Source organism: Buteo buteo, chromosome Z (genome assembly GCF_964188355.1).
Source record: "Buteo buteo chromosome Z, bButBut1.hap1.1, whole genome shotgun sequence".
Classification (NCBI taxonomy): Eukaryota; Metazoa; Chordata; class Aves; order Accipitriformes; family Accipitridae; genus Buteo; species Buteo buteo.
The window spans coordinates 89,197,437-89,217,987 of NC_134204.1; the positions used below are offsets into that span (position 1 = coordinate 89,197,437).

Genomic DNA, 20,551 nt, shown 5'->3' on the forward strand with positions numbered 1-20,551 from the left:
TAAACAGCTTACAGTCTTGATGCCGATTACAGTTCCTGCGCAATTTGGACTTCACAATGCTATAATTTTAGTTTAACTGTCATTGCTCAAGTGTCCTGCCCAGGTTTCTAGTGCTAGTCTTGGGGAAGAGATATCAGCAGAACTGACCTTTCGATACTAAAATAGTAATGACAAATATTATACAAGCTTTAGAAAGCAATAATTAATCTCGGAGAGAAACCATGCTATTTTATTGCTGCTTTGTCATGATGCGCACACGTGTTTGTGTGTACGTATAGATGAAAATGCTCCTCTTTTGTATGCTGATAGAGTTCATATGTATCTTTATGAAGATGAATCCTTGCGTTAGGTTATGGGATAAAAGGCTCATCTCCACAGGACCCTGGGTGACCTCTCTCTTGTAGCCTTGTTTGCTATGCAAAAGAGAAGTGGGGCAGCAACTGATGCTCAAAATGCCCTGAAGGGAACTGCAGGTGCTCCTATTTTGTCTACCAGTGTTTCCTCAAATGGCCAGCAAATTAAAGATAAAAAAGTGATTTTGTATGTCTGAGCTAGGCTGGCTAAACTTCAATTTTTACCGCAGTTGATATAAGCAGCAGATTACTAATGCTTCATAACAATCTGATTGATGCCCTAGTCAATTAGAAGCTGGATCTCATAACATCAAAGGCAACAGTCTCCTAAGCATTGAATTTAATCTTTAACAGCTAGTGATCATCTAACTTTAATTAGCTGCAACTACATGCTATAAAATAGAAGATGAGTATTTAATAGTGATGCTTCTCTATAGATAATTGAGAGACTATATATTGCATAAAACTGCTGATAATATGTCCTTGTTTTCTCTGTTGAGAGGAAAACTTAGAAATTGAGAGGCAGACCACTTTTAAGATGGAGTACAAAGTACTGTTGTTTAAAGGGCAGAGCTGTCACTCTTGGGGAAAAGGTGATATATTGCCAGATCAATATAGCAATGATTACATCTGTTGCGTGAAAAGCAGTTGGAATCAGCCACGCTACGTCTGCTCAAAAATTCTTAAATTAGTTCAGTGCAGTGCAATGGAAAGCCTCAGGACCATGCTAGATTTCAAAGAGTGAAGTTTGAAAGAGGTTTTATAGCTCCTCATGTCAGGCACATGCCATAAGACTTTGTGTTTCCCTTCTGCATGCCCTTGGCACGCTGAACCCTGCACGTGCACTGCAGGGATGGACTCAGTTTTGCAGGGGGTGCAACATGCCTCTCAACCGGTGGGGCTGCTGCGTGCGCGTGCAGTAACTGTAGTGATTTGGGAGTACGTCAGGATTGCCGTGGTTATCCAGCAAGCCTGCACATCAGCGGTGGCTGTTTGTCAGGAGGAAATCTTGGACCAAATGGTCATGTTTGCATTTCTTCACCTAGCCAGCAGGCATTCCTCAAAAAGGTGGATATAGCGATGGAAGTCCAGAAATATAGGAGCCATCTGACATCTGTAAATATCACGACTTGTCACTCTTTGGCTTTAATTTTGGTATCTTTTTTTCCTTATCTTGCAATGTAGCAGTTGTCATGGCAGTTTTCAGGGTGTTTCTCCTTGGAAACCTCTTCTTTAGGTTTCCCTTTCTGAGGAAAAACCTTACATTCTCATAGTTGACTGCATGCTCAGTTAATCAGGATTACCCTTACAAAGTTGGTTTCCTCAAACCGCAGAGTCACTTCTGCATTTTCATTCCCCTCCTTCCCATGCCCCGTGATCTTTGTTAATGGGGCTGCCCACCTGATTGCTGCTGGAGCTGCATCATGGTTTATCAAAGACCCTGCAGATCCAAATGATGGATGGTAGTTGTTGCATTATGGAGAGATCTTTCAAACGTGAAATATCAATGTCTTGTTTCGCAAACATTTAAGATGCTGTGCTTTTTTTTGAGGTGGAAAACATCCCTGTTTCCTTTCGTACTGTTGATGCAGAAGTATGGGGTTTTTTTAAGAATAGTATGAATAAGAATCAATTGCTGTCATTGCTTCTATCAAAAATTTTGGCATGATTTTTGTGAAAGTTCGATAAATAAGAAACCTGCCATCAATGCTTCATAACTGTCTGTATCTTCTGGTGCACGATCATTTTGTTTCCAGACTGTAGCATGAACCATGTGAAAATAATTCTTTTGAAAAATGCAGCCAGCAGCCTAGGTTCAGTAACGGTCTAGGATTTTATGCTATCTTAGGATGGTGGTTGTTGTTGTTGTTGTTTTTACTTCCACAGATGTCATAGATTGTATTTGGGTCTCAGTGGGTGTTTCTGTGAAAAAAACAGTCTCTATACTGATTGCTTTTTAATCCCTTTAATCAGCTGAGTAAACTGGGTGCTCAGGAGTTTGTTGACAGAATCAGTTCAAAAAGACCTCCTGTCACTGGGGTCCCTCCCACACATCAAATTCCCCATCCCTTCCTTTCATCCCCATCCTTCCCTTCCCAACTGAACAGTTGAAATGGCAGAAAAGAAATTCTGGTTTTCAAACCTTCAAAATGGTTGTGTTGGATTGGGGACTGGCCAAAGTAAAAGTGATTAAGTTGAGGCACTCTGGCCACAGTATTACACTTTCCTATGGGCAGTATCATTGATCAATTAGAGTCCAAACAAAAGACTCCATCTCGATTTTGAGCTGCTCAGTTTATTTTGTTGTTGTTGACAAAGTTGCTAGGAAATATTTCCAATCTCACAAAATGATGTTTTGTCAGAAGTTTTGTGAGCAGGTTTTACGGTTGAGCTTTTACCAAAGGGCTTTACTTGTTACTGGCTGACTACAGATGGCAGGGGAAATGCTGGCACGGATTATGGTTTATAGATGTTAGTGCTCTTAAACCAGTTACGTTAGCACTCTTCATTTAAATCTGACAGTTACTGTTCTGCTATTGATCCATTTGAAAGATGGTGCTTGTGGGCCAACATGGAGAGTCTGTGGTACTAGAGATGTAAGAGAAAAGGTAGTATACTTTCAGCTAAAAAAAAAAAAAAAAAAAAAAAAGATTTGGCGGAATTGTGTTTAAAAACCACAGTTTTGGCAGCTTTTATAGGTAATAGGAAGCGAGCTCCTGATGAAACTCTAATGTAAATGAAGAGGTTTTTTAGAGCAAAAAACTCATGGGTAGTAATTGTGAAACAACATAATAACATCTCTTGAAGAATTAAAAAAAAGACCAAAAAAACCCCCCAAAGAATAGCCAAGTAAAAGGTTTTTGCGTCCCCGGAGATTTGAGAATCTCCTGGCATGCGTGGGTTTGGGGTTTCTGTATCGCTATTGTGAAATGTCTTTCATGCAAACTAATTATTTAAGTAAATGACTTTGATTGCTGCAAGCTCTTAGTTTGAGATGGAACAATTCCACTGAGAGGTTGATAAGCTTTACCCCACTTAGAATCACAATGCCTCTATATCCCAGTCATTTGGGGTATGTTTCGTAACAAACCTACAAACTAGTCAATGGTGCTTAAATTGTTATTGGGTCAAACTGAGTGCTAATGGAGATGTTTGTTCTGAAGATGCCATTCTCTAAACTGTAGTCTGTGGGTTCTGATAGAATGATAAAGCTTTCAGATGATACGCTTGCTCCCAGTATCTACCCACATGCTTTCTGGCCTTTCCTACAAGTCCTCGCCATTCACCACAGCCTGGCGCTAAAGACCTGCCTTTGTTACAACCGCTATACTCAAGCTTGTGCTAATTTGTCAAGCTGATTGAATTTAACTGCTATTTGATCATTTATAGCATTACTGAAATGAAGTAAATATGGTAAAGGGAACACTATACTGCAGAAGTAAATGCTCTGCAGGCTTAAGCGGGAAAACATGCAGAGGTTAACTACTGACATGGCTGTAGGCAGATTGCCTACTCAGTTGTGAGCTGTCCTTACTCATTTGTAGAGGTTACCTTGAAACTTCCTAAATATGCCAAAATAGCTACCTTTCCCAGGAGACGTGTCTGTGAATAACTGCTTAGCCAGTGAAGAAACCTTATCAAGACTACATTGTTCTCCTTATTCATGGAGCTGAAAATAGCCTTGTATTACCAGAAAAGCCAATAGAAACCAAATATATATTTGGTCTTATTGAACATTTGTACAGAAGATTTGCACAGGAGATCAGGAAGACTTAGAACATCCTCTTTTGGGTGACAGCTACTATAAAAGTATTTCAGCAATAGCTGGGCACACTGTAATACAGCATATTCTGTTCATAGCTTTCCATGGAAATTAGTAAAATTTCAATACAGAACTCTTCATTGAATAATCCTGACAATAAGGCACTGCAGAAAGTTGTTTGAAAGAAGAAAAGTGAGCATCAAAGGCTGCTGAATAAGGCAAATAATATGGACGTTAAGCTAGAAAACTGTACTTTGCATAATTTTTGCAGTGACACCTCCCTCTCACAGATGGGCAGACTCCTAAAGACTAGAAAGATGCCTCCTGTGTGGTGTTTCCTTTCCTGTTGCTTAGCTGGTCTTTTTAATGGTGTCTTCTTCTCCAGAGGTTATCTATGACATCCCTCAATTTTTTACATATTGTGGCCTGAGGTTCAGTGACGGTTTTGATGATGACAAGTGATTTTAGACTTTGTGCCATGGTTGGATGTAGTTGCCAGAAGTATTTTTCTGGGAGGCATGACTGATTTCAAAGCCTTTTAGTGTTTGAAGGCAAGCAACTAAATTCTCCATCTTCTCAGTCACATCCCTTTGTATGACAAGCAAGAATCTTCTGCTTAGTTTCAGTGTAACTTGGTGTTTGAACTGAGGGAGGAATGCAGTCCAGTCTGAGCCACGGTGTTCTCTTGTTGTGTCTGGTCACTGTGAAATGTGGCTGAACAGAAGACTGAAAAGTTATTAGATATTTGTCTGGTAATTGGTGATGGTATATGTTTTAGGAAGGTGAATGTCAAGGCAACCAAGTGGTGCTCTGTGAAGCACCAGCCACACCTAAGCATCGAGGGCCACGTTCACGTGGTGAGTGTGGGAGAATCGCCGGCTACAAACTACCAGACATTGTACCTGGAAAAGCAAAGGATCAATGAATTACTTTCCAGAGTCCTAGTCCAGTGAGAAAACATAACCTTGGTGTTTTCTTTGACATGGTATAACGTTAGATAATGACACCACTGAATTAAATTTGTGGAAGACAGGAAAGAGCAAGGAGCACGACGTACTTTGAGGATTTAGTGGTCAGCAGGTATAAGAGATGTATAACTGCAGAGCAGCAATCATGACAAAAGGCTTGTTCCATAAAGTAATGCTTGCAGGGCAGAGAAGGGAGGAGTCTGTTGCTAATGCTTGCAGCTGGGAGACCTCATTCTGCATTGCCTGCACTCTGAATGAGTAACAGCGGCCATGAGGAATTTCAAGGGCTTGTTCCACTGGTCTGAAGCAGTTGCTAGCTTTGCACGTTTCCTCCTACATTAATGTTGGATTAAATATCTCATTATGTACACGCTAGGAGTTGTTTGAGTGTTTCAGTTTGACAAATGAATCTTTGTGTAGTTTCCTCTCAAACCCTGTTTTTTCCTGCAGTAAAAATCTCATTAGCCTTAAAACCTAGCACGTGGTCACATTCTTTGGAGGCTGTGAAGCTGCTGCTATAAATTAAGGCTGGGGCAATGGTTATGAGTTATGGTTTGGGAAATTCAAATCAGACATTTGGGGAAAAATATCTACTAGGAGGGTAGTTTAATGCTGGAGTGATGCCTGGAATGCTCATGGAAGGTTTTCAAGTGTTGGCTAGGCAGAAGTGTGGTTGACCTGATCTACTGTTTGTGATAGTACTGCTCTGCATGGGAAGCTGGGCTAGAGAGCTCTGGGGGTCTCCTCCTTTAATGTTTCTATGAATCTGTGATGGCACATGTACATTGACAAGGGAGTGGTTTTGTTTTTTCATAGTCACAGAAATTTAGTTGTTAAAAATGAAGTGGTAGCAGCCATGTGTTTGGAGAATGGTTTTTCGAAGGTATAGCTCTTCTTTCTTTCCAGTCTAAGCACTGTAGAGTGCTTAGTCCCATGGAAGACTACTTGGAAAAGACTGTATGACAAGCAGTTAGTCTTCTCCACCACCACCACGACCACCACCTTTGTGGCCAGAAGACGGCCATGTGCCCGCCCACTATAAATGCATGTAGTTTCACCAATTCCTCTCCAACAGTGTTACTTTACTCCAGAGAGGAATCTGAGCCAAACATCTGGAGAGCTGGTCTGCAATGAGATACTGTGATTTGTATGCTCATGACTAGGGTCTGTGGGAATTTGTAATATAGCATATACTCTTCTTTGGGGATCCTTCTCATACGTCGATTTAGTACCAGTGCTACTTTGTGGTAAGGGAATATTTGGAATTGACATAGAACAATCTCAGTGGTAGGGTTGCATCAAGGTAAGGAATTCAGTAGATGCTGTTATTGGGCTACAGATGATACCACTTAGTTGCAAGTGCTTACATTTTGCTCTGATTGTTCTTACCGGTCACCTGATTATGAGACACTGAGCATCACAGAGCTGTTAGAAGATGGAAATAAGGTTAATCTGTAGACCACAAGTTTGATTTTCCCTTTTTCCCTCAATGTTCACAATGTGCTTCCTGTGTATATAAAATTACTAAAATACATTTTACAGTGTTTAGTTTTATCCTTTTCTGTCATTTAAGTCCTTAAGTACGTTGCTTCAGTTCCTTTACGTTTTTTTGAAAGGCTGACCATATTCCATTCTGCATAGGGCATGTTATGCCCTATTATGCTGAAACTGTGGAAATTTAACATAATGCAAATCAAAACAATACATCAAGTGTGACTTCTCCTCTAGCCATTGGTGAGCGTGTGCACTCTAGTCCATGTTTGTTTGAAATAGCCAAGGTAAAGATATTGCCATCACTAAAATCTGTATCTTCCACCTCTACTGAGAAACCTAGGGAATGCTAGATTTTTGCTGCTTGGTCCAGTTGCCATGCTCATCTTCTGCTCTGTTAGTTTCTTCACAGCGGCATTGATAGTCAAAAGAGCTCTCCTTAGGCTCGATAAACTTGGATGTTTACTGTACTCATTTTCTCTTCCAGGATGATTCCAGCTGCTAGTAAATCCTTCTTCTTGACTGATCTGGTTGCAGGACGTGAGTACGACCTCTGTGTTCTTGCTGTTTATGATGACGGATTGACATCTTTGACCGCAACCAGAGTGATCGGATGCGTGCAGTTTACAACCCAGGAAGAATACAAACAGTGCCGATCCCTTCACGCGCAGTTTCTTGGAGGAACCATGATCATCATTATTGGGGGTATCATTGTGGCTTCGGTTCTTGTTTTCATCTTCATTCTCCTCATGAAATATAAAGTCTACAACAACCACCACAAAAATAAAACTACTAAAGTTAATAATGTCTGCTCTCAAACCAATGGAAGCCAAAGTGGCTCGATGGCTCGATCCACTTCTAAACTTGCAGAGAGGCGGGAAAGTTTGCACCAAGAATGCTCGGGCTCTTCCATCAAAGGAAAAACTGTTGTAGATTTGGATTGTGAAAAAGTGACTCCAACCAACACAACCTTTTTAACAACTGATCCATTATCTTAATGGCCATTTGATGGAACAGGACACACCAAGGTGGTATTGCTTGAAACATTTTAATGCGAGTGGTTGTATTTTAAGCTTCACTACTATTGTCTATTTTTAAGATCAGATGGTTTAAAAAATATTTTTTTAATCTGTATACAGTTCTTGCATTCTTAACTATTTTGTTTCAATATATTAAATATAAGTGTGTGATTTACAAGATTTTTTTACTGGTTCTTTTATAGCGTACACCTCTGGTATCAAGGCAGCAGCATAGCTAAATTCTACTAGGTTTGACTTTGGTGAAATGCACTATTTTTTCATTTGGTTACCAACCAGCAGCAAAATTGTACTCTCAGGATCCTCAGACTTCCTTTCTCACAGCAGAGTCACTTAGCAGCTTAAACTACTCATCTCTTCAAGGAATGATTTGTTCTAAGAAGTTACTAGTTTCTCAATACTGAGTTATTTTTTGCCATAGGTATGTTGTATATGTGCTGCTCACAAAACAAGTAAAATTAGCAGAGGTTGCCCACAGTAGAAAAAAAAAATAATATATATATACATATACTTTTAAAAAAGGAGACAGAAAATTGAAGTACTTTAAGTACTTTAGCATATTCTCTCAATTATTCAGTGGCACAGAAATACGAACTCATATTGTTTGCTTTGTAACAGCTGTTATCTGTTGAGACTGTGCCTTTGAGAAACCTCCTCTTGTTCTTGGTAGTCAGATTTAGCTTTGTTTGGGCAGGAAGATGACCTGGTTTTGTTCTTTCTAAATTGTAAAACTTCACAAACCAGTTGAAATTAGATGTGTTTCACTGTGCACGTTTTTGCTATGCTGAAAACCATGCCATAGTCTCCCCCTCTGAAAGTGTACTGGTGAAGGTCTTTTTTTTTCTTTTTTGTTGGTAAAGTTGTTGATTGAGGACCCACAGATTAAAGCTTCTGTGTCCTGAGGCACATTGCACTATCTCACTGTGACACTGCATCTTCAGATGGCTTTTATATCAGTCTCTTATTTCTGTAATAATGCATGAAGTGTAATGTAAGTGGCTGATAGATGAATTATGTGAATGTGTCTGGTCAAGTAATTTTAACAAATCATATTGAATAATGAAATGTTCCTTTCGTTTCAAGGGATACTGTCAGATCAAGATGGGCCTGAAGTTTAGGTTTTGAAATAACTTTTACAAAGCCTACGAGGAGCCAGTGACCTCAACTAAACAAAATGTCCCTTCTGCCATCCTCATTGGTTGGTGATTTTTTTTGGCGTTGTTTTGATATTTGGCTTTGAAAGCAAAACAAGAGAAAACATGAATACCTTTTATTTATTAAACCTCAAGAAATGGAATGTGAAAGCAATTGACAGGAGAGGCTTGCAAGCTGAGGGACTGGCTTGTATCTTTTAAGGTGATTGTGTCGCAACTTAGCAATTAACGGAAAGAAAAGTATTTCTCCTAAGATTGTCCCTTTAACAGACTTGAAATATTTCTCCTGTTTGGATATGAAAGAATGGACCAAGAAAAGTTACCTGGCAGACAGCCAAATGCTGTTTAACCACACAGGAATTAAGTACTAAATTTTAATAGTTAGTCTTACAAACTACCAAAGTATGAGGCATTTTTTGATGTTTCTGTGATGCACAGGTTTGCTGAGGCCTGTGTTTTGTTTTGATACTCAAGCATAAATGGAGGAAAAAGTAATTTGAAGGGATTCTCTTATCAGGCATATTTGTGACAGTGAGGTAAGACTATGCAGCTACACTCATGTTAGTTTTCTTAAAAAAAAAAACAAACTATATGTACAACTGTGCAAATGGATGCTTCTTGTTATGTAGATGATGATGACTGTGTCTGTGCTTTCCTGGATTTTCTTCTGGCTTCTGTCTGCCTTCCAGGGCCGCAGACTCATCACTGGCACTCCTGAGGTACAACCACCTGAACCTGCCTATGGTCACTGATTTGAAATGCTCTTGTAATCCCCATCTATCCCAGAGAGCAAATTTAACTCGTCTTTGGCCAGACACAAAATTCAATGCTGGAATTTGAACATGGTTTTCTTAATTACTGCAGCCTGATTGCTATGAGTATCATGAGTGGCTCAACCCACCTGTACATTAAATCTGTTTATTGGTAATATCCTGCCATTTTCTGCCAGTAGCAATTTCTGTCATGCCCTTTTATTTGGTTCCTACTTGTTAAACATGAAAATGCTGCGTGGCTGAGCAGCATCAGGTGGGGTTCAGGGACTGTAGCTGCAAATGCTGTATTTTGACACTTCATAGCATGTATGTACCTAACACAGGTATCACAGCAGCCAAGCCTACCCCTTTTGCTGGCTCTTGGACTGCAGGCAGAGACGGCGTGTTAGTCCATTCTGTAACTGCTGTTCTCTCTTGCTCCCAGGTTTTCCATCTTATCGTTAGAAGAGCGTCAAACCAGTATGAGCTGTGCTAGCATCATCCTTCTCTGCATGCAGTAGCAGGGGCATACTGGATTTAAGTCTTTCTCCCTTGGAAATGGAATTGGGGTTTGGTGTGTTTCTCCAGGTTGTTTTAAGAGGTTGAGGCTATTGGAGAATGACTCTTAACTCCTGACGTCTCTATAATAGAAGCATAAAAATGTGGAAAGCAGCAGGAAGCTGCTTCTGAAGCAATTACTCCTTCAGAAAGATTGTGGAGGGGAAAAAAATGGGGGGATATCATAACCAGTGCTGTAGAGGATAACCTTAGGTGAGCAGGGGGCAACAGCGGAGCAGTAGTTGAGGGGGGGAAAGAATAAAGGCCATGCTCCTTCTCACCCGCCCTCATTCCTGCTGCCTCCCCTCGCTGCTGTCGTTTGGAGCATTGGCCTCTCCCAGTGAATGTGGCTGAAGTTGGGAGGAACATCGCTCTTCCACAGGAGACCGCGGCCTCTGCCCCTCACGACTGCCATCTCTCCCCTCCGCTCCACGAGGAGCCCGGTGCCTCCACCGTGGCTTCGGAGCTTGTCAGGGCAGCAGGGTGGGAAGCGCGGGGGAAATGGCAGCTGATGCCCACCAGGTGCTGCGGTGGCAGAGCAGGAATGCCGCCTCAGCACTCCGGTACCGGCACTGCCGAAGCTGCTACGCACAGGCGTGTTCAGGCCGGCCGCGGCTGCCTGCTGCCCGCGGGGGGATGGCTGTGTGGTACCGCCGGGGTGGAGGAGCCCTGGGCTGGCGTGGCAGGGCTGCACTTCAGCCCCTGTGGGGGTGAAGGGGGGAGGATGGCACCCAGGGCCATACAACGCTGTCCTTGCCATGCTGGGAGCTGTAGTCTCCCAGCATGGCACTTCTGGGCAGCCGTGTTGGCTTGTGGGGCCTAGCCGGGAGCTGTCATCTTCTGGTACAGGCCTGTTGTGCGGCCATGTTGGTCCACAGGACGTGCCAGGAGCTGTAGTCCCAGTGCTGTTGTCTCAGCGTGTCTCTTCCACGGAGGCAGTCCAAGGAACCCCCAGGAAGCCCAAGGGACCCTGGAACAGCCCCTCTCTGCCCGGTCTCTTGCAGCCCGAGAGGCGCCATGGAGCCGCTGTGCGGCGTGAGCACGCTCAGGCACCTTCAGAGCTCTGCTCTGCCTGAGCTGGCCAGCTGTGTGTGTCCGGGCTGCCTGGTGGAGGGCAGACGGGGAGATCTGGGGGCAGGACGGGAAGGAGGTGGATGAGGAGTAGCTGTCTTGGAAATTCAAGATGAGGTGGCTCTCTTTTTGCCATCGGATCCCCTCAAGACTTGTTCGTTTTCCCTTCCGCTCCCCTCAGGCCTAGAGGCCTCCTCATAGCCACGAGTCCCCTCTGAACCCCTCTCTTGTCCTGGCCTTGCCTCAGCCTGACACGGTTGCCCCCTCGGAACCTCTCAGCACCCCAGGGCGCCTTCTGATGTGCTCTAGAAGCCTCAGTGTGCCCCCTGGTCCCCGCAGCAGCCCTCTCTTAGCCTCCTTGCACCCTCCCTTGGAGCCTCAGGAACCGGCCCTTGGCCCTCATGGCACACAAAAGCCCACCGTTGGCCTTCACTGGGGCCAGTGGAGGGCTCTCGGGCACACTCCTCCGTTTGCCCTCTAGCTGTCTCAGGATCGCTCTAGGCCTCTCAGGATCCCTCCTGAGGCCTTCCTTGCCCCCCAGGCCCCTCTGCGGGACCTCTAGCACCCGAAGAAGCCCCACTGGACTGGGGGCCTGGTCCCCTAGGCTCTACAATACACCACTTCAGTCCCCTCGGCACTCCTACATAGGTCTTTGTGATGCCCCAGAGCCTTCTGCTGCTCGTCCAGCCTTCTTAGGAGCCCCCTGGTCTCCAGAGGACCACTTGTGAGGCATTCATGGTGACGGAGGCACTCTGCTTGTCCTCTAGTCCCGCCACAGTTGCCCCCTTATCACGTCTGGACTCTGCTTGGAAACCCTCCGAGTCCATCACGGGGCGGGGAAGTGGTGAAGCAGCAACAGCAGATGCTGGGGCCTCGCTGGGATGCCTGGAGAGCCACAGGATGGCCGGAGCTGGGCGCACCCTTCCTGCGCCCTACCCTCGCTGCGTGACGGAGGGGACTGCAGGCCCCCGCGGCACACCTCTGCTTCTCCTCTTGGGTCTCGGCTGAGCTGTGGGAGGGGAAGCGTGAGGAGGGTTGCTGCAGGGCCATGAGATGGGGCTGCGACCCGAGGCCTTCCCGGGACCGTCGTTCAAAGCAGCATCCCCGCATGCCAGGCTGCTGTGTGTGGGGAAGGACTCTGGGACTGAAGCAAAGGACAACTTCTGGAGGGCTGCTGGCAAGCGTGGGCATCAGGCAGCTCTCCAGGCGATCCCGATCCCTTCGGGGGCTGCCATTTCCCCTTTGCCCTCTGCCTCCCTAAGGAAAAGACTTCCCCAGGGGGCGAACGAACGCGGCTTCTTCTGGAGAGAGGCTTGCCGAGGGGTAAACTTGTAAAACAAGCCTGGGGCCAGGGCGTGCCGAGGGGCGAGCTGTCCTGCGGGCAGCGGGACAGGCCAGGGATGGTGCTGTCTGCTCAGCACGCGACAGCTGAAGGACACTGTGCGTTTGGGCTTGTTGTTCCAGCTTTATTAAAATACAGCCGCTTTCCCGAGGAAAGCTGCACCTCTGCCTGGCTCAGCAGCGCCCACAGCACAGTGCTCGCAGCCTGCGTCCCCGTGTCTGCTGCACCCTTGGAGACTTCAGGATGTGGATGGTCTGACGTGCCAGGGAACAGACGGCGGGTTCTCTGTCTTCTTCCATGGGCTGAAGAGCTGCAACCGAAAGAAACAGAGCCGAGGTGACCCCCCGTGTCTGCAGAGACCCCCAGGCGTCCCCTCCAGACCATGCTCCCTACTCACCCCTGTAGATCTCAGCCAGCTTCTCCTGGCTTTGGTCCCTCAGGGCCCGCGCAGCAAGCCCTAGGCACAGAGCGTCGTCAGACCTCCCGCTCCCCAGCATGCTCCCGGCAGCACAGCCCCAGCCCTGCCACCTGGGCTGCACGCCCTCCTCCCCCTCGCCAGGGCTGAGCCCAGGGAAGACCAGTAGCCGAGGGGGGGGGACTGCGCAAGGCGGCCACCAAGCCCACCTGCGTGGGCAGGGGTGGGAGAGGGAGGCCAAGGCCTCGCGCGGGGCAGCTGGGGCTCTGCCAAAAGAGGGACCCCGGGGGCTGTGGCTCACCGATGAACCTCACGGCCACCTCTCGCAAGGCGGCCTGAGCGTCCCCCAGGTACGGCAGGCTCTGGCTCAAGTATTCTTCCGCCCTGCTCCTGTCCTGTGCCAGCTGGAGAGAGAGAGCAAGAGGGCACAAGGGTACGGGCATGTCACAGAGCCTCCCCAGCTGGCCGGAGCAGTCCCTCCTCCGGGCAGTCCCCCCCCAGGCCATTCCCGTCTCCCAGCCAGGAGCTCTGTGGGAGTGAGTTTGAGAGAGAGCCACAGGCAGAGGGGTCCAAGGGGTGCTGGGACCCCTCCATCCCACTGCAAGACCCAGATGGGCCAGGGTCCCCAGGCCCTGGGGCTTGTCCTCACCAAGCACTCTCCAGTCCTCCATGTCTGCTGTGTCTGCAGCAGCTGTTTGAGCTCCTTCCACTTGAGGAGCTCTGCGGTGGTGATGAGGGCTTCTCCGGAGACCTGCAGAGCAGCAGAAGCTGGGAGATGGCACCACGGTCTGGGGAAGGAGAGCTGGCATCCCCCTCCTCTTGGCTTTGCTCCTGGGGTGATCCTGCCCTTGGGAAGCTGGGACATGCCCTGGCCCAGACATCTGGGGGTGTCTTGGGCAAAGCCCTGGGGGACAGGGATCGAGGCTGAAAACCTTGGCCTCTGACACCTGCAGGGACAGCAGGGAAGCCTGTAGGGACGTGCGTATTCATGCCTCGGGCCACGGGCTGCTGCTGAGCCCTGCCGGAGCAGCTGGGGCAGGTGCTGGAAATGTCCATGCCAGCTTCTCTGCCCCTGCTCACGCTGGTTCTGCAGGGACCCTTCCTAAAGGACAGCCTTAGGAGGAAGGCTGAATGGAGGGAGCGTGGCTGGGAGTGGATCCCACCTCCCCTTCTGCCCGTGCAGCAAGAGGCACTGGGGGATGAGGAGAGCAGCGGTGGAAGCAGTGCAGGGACAGAGGGGAGCCCTGCCCTGCCCTCAGCGACTCGGTCAGTCGGACCCCGAGATGACACAGGCTCCCAGAGTCCGCGTGCCAGCAGCTCTTGGTGCTGATGTCCGGGGAGTCAGCACGCCTCTCCCTGTGTCGCTGGCCAGCTTTGAAATCTCTACCTTGGCCACGCTGTCGGTCTCATCACACATGTGAAGGAAGAGCGGGATAAGGCCCCTTCGCACTTTCTTCTTCATCCTCTTCTTGTCATTCCCCACCACAGTCTCCATCACATCTCGGAAGAGGCTGATGGAGAGCTCTCTCATCTGGCTGGACTCCTGGCAGGGAGAAGGGGAGGGGGACTTGAGAAAGAGCCACTGCCTGCTTACTGTGAGCATTAGGCCGAGGGCAGATGTGTGGGGGGATACTCTGGGGGAGGGCTCTGCACCCAGGAGCTGTGGCAAACTGTGTTCCTGCCTGGCAGTGCAGCTGGGGAGCCCTCGGGGCTCCGAGAGCAGCTCTTGGCCCACAGGTGCTTTGCACAGGGGCCAGGCTGGGCCCCAGCACAGGGGACTCAGGTCGCCCGGGGTCATCAGCCTGTCGGGGGAAGCCGTGCTGGGCTGCAGCACCCAGAAGCCATGCCACAAGAGCCTGAGGGAGAACAAAGTCCCTGCCGTGAGTGCTGCTCGCAGGGCTGGGCTGAAGGGCAGCTGTCATTGCAGGGTGCCCATCTGCAGGGCTCAGGCTCCCACATCAGCCTTACATCATCAAAGAGGGGTAGGAGCTCCTCCGCCAGCTGCAGAGCCATGGCGCTGGCCTCCGTCCTCTTCAGGTGACCCATCACGTTTCTGAAGACCATCAGGACCTTCATCTTGATATCTGTGTTGCCGTTGCGGAACACCTCTGCGATGTGTGGCCGGAGGACCTGTATTTTTCTCGCCTGTATGAGAGACCGAGTTTCCTCTTTGTGAAGCGGTCCGCGACCCCCCTGGCAAAAATGCTCTGGTCGCTGAGCTCCAGCCTCCTGCCTGGCTTCCTGGCAGGTGGTGGCACAGGAGTCTCTGTGGCAGCCGCCTGGTAGGTGGTGGCCGTGGGCACACCGCTGGGGACGCGGGAGAGCAGGGCTAGGTCGGGGAGGGCAGGAAAGCAAAGGCTCCCTGTCCCCTGCTCAGCCACCCCCTTTTGCCACAGGCCCGAAGGGACAGATGGCTTGGTAACCCTCCGTGCCTGGAAAGCTCCCCAGGCAGCCGCCAGGCCCCACCATGGCAGGGAGGGCGTTTGGAGCAGTCGCCCCACCGCCCGACTCCCAGCCAAGGCCAAGCGACGGCCTTACCCGCTGCCCGGCTGCCAACACGGCTCCCCTTTATGACGCCCTGCTCACCGAGTCAGGTCTCTCCGACAGCGTGATGAGGCTTTTGAGCAACAGGGAGACCGTCCACAGGCTTGGATGCCTCTGGTAGCTCTCAGTGTGGGACTCGTCACCAGAATCCTCTGACTGGATCTCGCTGGAGGCCATCAGCTGAAACAACACAGCTGTGAGATACTGGCAGCGCCTGCAGGGCTCGTTGAAGGTGATCAAGACCCTTTCCGGCAACTCACAGCCAAGTGAGGGGTGCAGGCGTCCTCCGTGGCCGAGGTGACCGGGCCGTGCGATTTCATGCCCTGGAGTTTGCCGAGTTGCTCCTTGAAGACCACCTCCAAAGTCCGGGGCGTGGACAACATCATCTCCCACATGGCCATGCCGGTGCTGCAAGCCAGAGCGCTCTGTCAGCAGGGCTGCCTCGGCCACAGCAGCGTGGCCTGGGTCAGCCCCGCGTAAGGCAGACCCTACCCCTCGGCTGGGATGCCCTGGGCCAGCAGCAGAGGGCTGAGGCGGTGTTCCCCGTGGGGCTGGCAGGAGCATGGTGGCAGGGCTCTGGGCTGGCTTGGCCAGCTTTGGCTGCTGCAGGCCTGGCCGACCCACCGGGGCTGGAAGGCGTGGTGGGATGGAGGGCCCTGCTCCCTGGGGTGTCCTGCGGTATTCCTTGGGTGTGGCAGCCAGAGAGTCTCCGGGCCCCTCTCCCCATGGGGAAGAAGCCCTCAGGGCTGTCAGGGCCAGTACCTGTCTGGTGACGGAGAGAACTCCAGCAGGCTGGTGACCACTTGGATGGGGTAGCGGTCGGCCATCAGGAGAAGCAGTGACTCCACGCTCTGCCGGGCTGACTCCGTGTTAATGCAGCCCAGGTTTTTGTGGATGCAGCTCGTGATCTTTGGCACCTGCAGCGGACGCAGATGAGGATGGTGCTGGCACTGGAGTGCAGCCGTTTCCTCCGCTGCCCTTCCCATCCCTCTCTGCTGCCTTCAGGTGGCTTCCGGTGCCCGAGACACCTGGGTTTGGGAGGGAGGGATGGAGGGAGGAACAAGGCCTGACAGGGCTGAAGGGCAGGGCAGTGCAGCCACAGGCCACTTACATCCGCCAGCCAGAAGTCGGGGTCTCTCATGACCTCGTGCAGCACTTTTGCCGCCTCCTTCTCATAGATGCTGGAGTCTCTCATCGCCTCGATGGCCACGAGGACGATGTCTGCCCTCTCAGAAGATTGGAGGTATTTTGCAAAGGCCTGTGGGAGGAAGGAAGGGAGCGAAGACACGTCACACCGAGTGCCCTGAGGGTGCTGCTTCGCTGGGCAAGTGCGAGCAGCCCTGGTGAGAGATGGCCGGCAGTGCTGGCGGCAGTGCCCGCAGGAAAGCTGGCAGCAGGGGCTGCAGTCACTGGGTGGGGGAGGACGAGAAGAGAGGGCCCCCAGGGTGAGGGAGGGAGGGTTGGGCTCCTGGGCATGGTGTGCTGGCCCTCCAGAGAAGCAGGGCTTGCTGGTGACCAGGAGGGCTGGAGCTGCTGCTGGTGGGACACTGGAGTGCAGCCCTCGCATGGTCCCTGCTCGGGGACAGCAGGAGCCCTCTCACCAGGGCCAGTGAGGCCACGCCAGCCCCGCCGATTCTGGATGCCTTTGCTGACACAAGTCCCCGGCTGACGGCAGGGACAAGAGTCCCGGCAAGGGGGAAGCTCCTTACCATGTCTTTCATGGTGGTCAGACGCCGTAAGGAGGAGATCTCGTCCTCCTGATGGAGCCGCGGTGCTTTAGCCTTTAGCATTGACCTGCCTAAACAGCAGGGGGGACACAGAAGAGTCAGTAAGACGCAGCAGCTTTGCCAGCAAGCTTACCGAACGGCCCCGAGAGCTGCTTGCAAGATGGCAGGACAAAAGCGGTCAAGGAGGTTTCTGGAGGGTGTCAGGAGCAGCTTCTTGCTCCAGGCACTGGAGGGGCCAGCCGTGGCGGTGCACAGATGGATCAGCTCTTCACTAACAGGGCAGACGTGGCTTTGGGACATGGTAATCAATGGTGCCTTTGGCTGTGGGGACTGCAAAACAGCGGGGTTCAAGATCCTGAAAGCAGGGAGGAAGGAGAGCAGCAGAGAAGAGGTCCTGGGCTTCAGGAGAGCGCTCAGGCTCTGCAGCAAAATGACAGCTGGGATGCTACGGGGAGCAGTTGTGAGGGGCAAAGGAGGTCAGGAAGAGAAGCAGATGTCTGTGTGCAGAGGGATGAAGCCTACCACAACTCCCCTTACTTTTTTGATTATACATGAATTCATGGAGGAGCGCAATAGCAGTAGCAGCCTCACAGCATATTTGTTTCTCGGAAGAGCGGAAAAGGAGGAGACGTCCCAGCAGCTGTCCCAGGATTGGGATCTGGACGTCTCCATAGCAGACAGGGCCGTACATGTGCTGTCCAAAGCGGTGCCAAGCCTGGGCGAGGGAGGCAGAACAGCAGAAGGGTTGAGGGCAGGCAGGTGGTGGCAAAGCCCTGAACCCAAGAGCGTGCCCAGGGCTGGATCCCTGGTGAGTCAGGGCTTTGCAGGGCCATGCTGGTCACAGCTCCCAAAGCAGCTAGCTGGGCAGCAGCCCCGCGTGGGGAGAGCTGCAGGCTGCTCTGGTGTGCAGGGAGGGGGAGATGGCCTGGCTGGAGGGTGCCTGGCTCCTCACCTTCAGTGTGGAATTCTTGGCCAGCAAAAGGCTCAGACCCTTGATCCTCCCCATGGCCCTCTCCTGCACAGCTTCTCTCTCAGAGCTGGTGAAGTTCAGCAGCATCTGGGAAGAGAGAAGCTGCTGGTGTGCCCTGGGAGCAGACATGGCCTCCAGCAGAAGCAGCACTGCTCAGCTCCCGGGCTGGACTCTCACGGTCCGTCAAGGCTGCCTGGGACCTCGAGCAAAGCCCGTAGCAGGGTTCCTGCCCCTAGGGTCCCTCGCAGGCTTGGGACAAATTCCCCCGGGCCAACCCTGTGGCCGGGCAGGAAGGCAGATGCCACCCTCTGCAGGCACTGTGCTCCAGAAGAGCCTGCTGGGCAGCCCCTGGTTACCACGGGAGGTGGGCAGCCTCCCTGCAGCGTGCTCTCTCTGCGTGGCACTGGGGTGAGGACCGCGCACTCCAGAGTGGACACCCCCTTCCCCCCAGGGTGAGGAACAGCCCCTGTGAAGCCCCCCCTTTCACACGCCAGACCTGAAAGATACTCTGCAGCTGCTCACTGACTCTGGAGGCAGAACAGCTGCGCACCATCGTCTCCAGCATGGTGTCCATGGCTCGCAGGGCCTGCAAGGAGGACAGAGAGTTGTGGCAGTGATTCTGCTGTCCCTCCCACGCCCAGGAGACTGGTCTGAACTCCCAGCACCAAGGGAGGACTCCCGTGGTGCCTCCCGGTGCCCGGGAGAGACCCGGGGGCAGACAGTCTGCTGCGTGCAGAGCAGTCTGTGGCGCTGGACGTGGCCAGGCCCATGGGAAGGGCACAAAGGGATGAGGGTGGGAAAGCCGAGCCCCTGCCCTGCCTTGGATCTCTGGTCGTATCACAGCACGGGGTGGCCAGGGAACAGCCCAGAGGGACTGGGGGCTCCTGGGGCTCACCCAGCCCTTACCTGGCTATAGAGGTAATACTCCAGGTTCCTCATTTCCTCTTCTGGAGGAAGCAGGAAGACACTCGTGAAGCAGGTGTGTAGGAGGATGTTCTCTTTGCCCTCCAGCGCCGTCGGCACTGAGCTGCGAAGAGAGAGAGGGGCCAGTTGGACACTGATGTTGGGAGCAGTGCCTCGAGGCCTCGTGCAGGTGGACACAGACCTCTGGGGCAGGGGTCCCCAGGAGGGACGGGCAGGTACCTCAGTTCGGTGATGGCAAGCATGGCTTGCCGCCGCACTGCGCTGCACACCCGGTCCCTCGGCTCCTCTTCCAGCAGCAGCTGCAGAGCACAACCGGGATGGGACCCGGCAGCTGCCAGCACCCAGTGCCACCAGACCCAAGCCCTGCCCAAGGGCTGTCCTCAGAGGGTGCCGGTGCCGGGGGGCCTTGCCACCTTTCCCAGATCTGCCGGGTGTCCCCTCACCTTGATATTCTCTGCCAGCTCGTATCTGTGGCAGTAGACATCCAGGCGCTCTGACAAGATACAGTGCCTGTTGCTTTGGCACAGGTCGCAAATGTCCCTCAGGAACTTAATCTTCTGGCCCTCCTCCTGGCAGCCGGGGGACAGAGAGACCAAGAGGGAGTGTGAGAGTTGGGGATGCATGGCCAGTGGGACCAGAGCACTGGGGGTGCAGTGCTGCGCAGGAGGCCTGGCAGAAGCAGCTCTGCCCAGCCAGCACACCTCCAGCAACCCGGCAGCAGAGCCCCTGTCAGCCGACGCCAGCACAGCCGTGTTTGAAATGGCCACGGTTACCTTTTCTGGGCTGCTGACAAAGGCCTGGATGAAGTCCACGATCTCCTGTTCCTCTTCGTACGCGGGTAACAGTCCGGTACCTAACAGAGGAGGAGAGCAGGGAGGGCTGTAGAGAGAGTCCGGCGGCGGGAGAGAGCAGAGGAAGGAGCTCAGCCCTCCTCGCAGCCTCGTGCCCGGTCCCCTGGCGCAGTCTTCCCATGTGTGTCAGGGCTGGAGAGCGCAGGGCAGACAGGCTTCTGTGATGCTGGAGCACAGTGCGGCGCAGAAAGCCCCCAGTGCATCGGGCTGAGGAACTGCCTTGCAGATAGGCAGGAAAGGTCCCCATCCCACAGCATCGCTGCCTGCTGCCAGCTCAGCTGCCTCTCTTTGCCCGTGCCCCGGAGCAGGAGCCGGGTCCCCTCTGCTCTCTCCCTCCTTGGGAGAGGCTGTGCTGGGGCCAGCTCCCAGCTGCCTGAGTCATTCAGGCAGCATCCTGCCCACCACCCATGGGACCCACGCTGCCAGCATGCCGGGGAAACGGCGATCCTGGTGTCGAGCAGGGTGCGGTCGCTGGCCCCAGCCCTGCCCAGAGCGTCAGGGCGCCTCACTCACCAGTCAGCAGCGGCTGGACCATGCACACCTCGTAGGGCTCCGGTGGAGACCTGCTCTCCTGGGGAGCCCTGTCCTCCTCCCAGGCCACCCTGGGGCGGCTGGGGGGTCTCTGCGCCAT

General features: G+C 51.7%; 2 protein-coding genes across 3 annotated transcripts in view; one reads left to right on the forward strand and one right to left on the reverse strand.

Moving 5' to 3' along the window:
• The window catches only part of LOC142027398 (leucine-rich repeat and fibronectin type III domain-containing protein 1-like protein), a 56,132-nt gene extending 48,402 nt beyond the window's left edge, over window positions 1-7,730 (forward strand). For both annotated transcript variants that reach the window (XM_075021522.1, XM_075021521.1), the window contains one exon: window positions 7,063-7,730. In XM_075021522.1, coding sequence (XP_074877623.1) covers window positions 7,063-7,573 — 511 coding nt within the window. In that variant the 3' untranslated portion in view covers window positions 7,574-7,730. The remainder of the gene's footprint in view (window positions 1-7,062) is intronic.
• Window positions 7,731-11,839: 4,109 nt separating this feature from the next.
• LOC142027174 (maestro heat-like repeat-containing protein family member 7) lies at window positions 11,840-20,551 on the reverse strand. Its single transcript, XM_075020863.1, has 20 exons — window positions 20,434-20,551; window positions 19,771-19,922; window positions 19,513-19,638; window positions 19,289-19,368; window positions 19,052-19,172; window positions 18,642-18,731; window positions 18,128-18,232; window positions 17,713-17,890; window positions 17,158-17,246; window positions 16,560-16,706; window positions 16,211-16,365; window positions 15,709-15,856; window positions 15,491-15,628; window positions 14,873-15,049; window positions 14,292-14,447; window positions 13,554-13,655; window positions 13,206-13,308; window positions 12,887-12,946; window positions 12,682-12,799; window positions 11,840-12,032 (listed from the first exon to the last, which is right to left on the reverse strand). The coding sequence occupies exons 1-20, from the start codon at window positions 20,549-20,551 to the stop codon at window positions 11,840-11,842; spliced, it is 2,556 nt and encodes an 851-aa protein (XP_074876964.1).

Excerpts from the sequence above, each read along its gene's own strand:
- LOC142027174 (XM_075020863.1), bottom strand. The coding sequence starts at position 20,551 with ATGGCGCAGAGACCCCCCAGCCGCCCCAGGGTGGCCTGGGAGGAGGAC. Across the intron at positions 19,369-19,512 it reads AGCTGGCAGAGAATATCAAG|CTGCTGCTGGAAGAGGAGCC; the intron begins GTGAGGGGACAC and ends TGTGCTCTGCAG. Across the intron at positions 16,366-16,559 it reads CCGACTTCTGGCTGGCGGAT|GTGCCAAAGATCACGAGCTG; the intron begins GTAAGTGGCCTG and ends CGTCCGCTGCAG.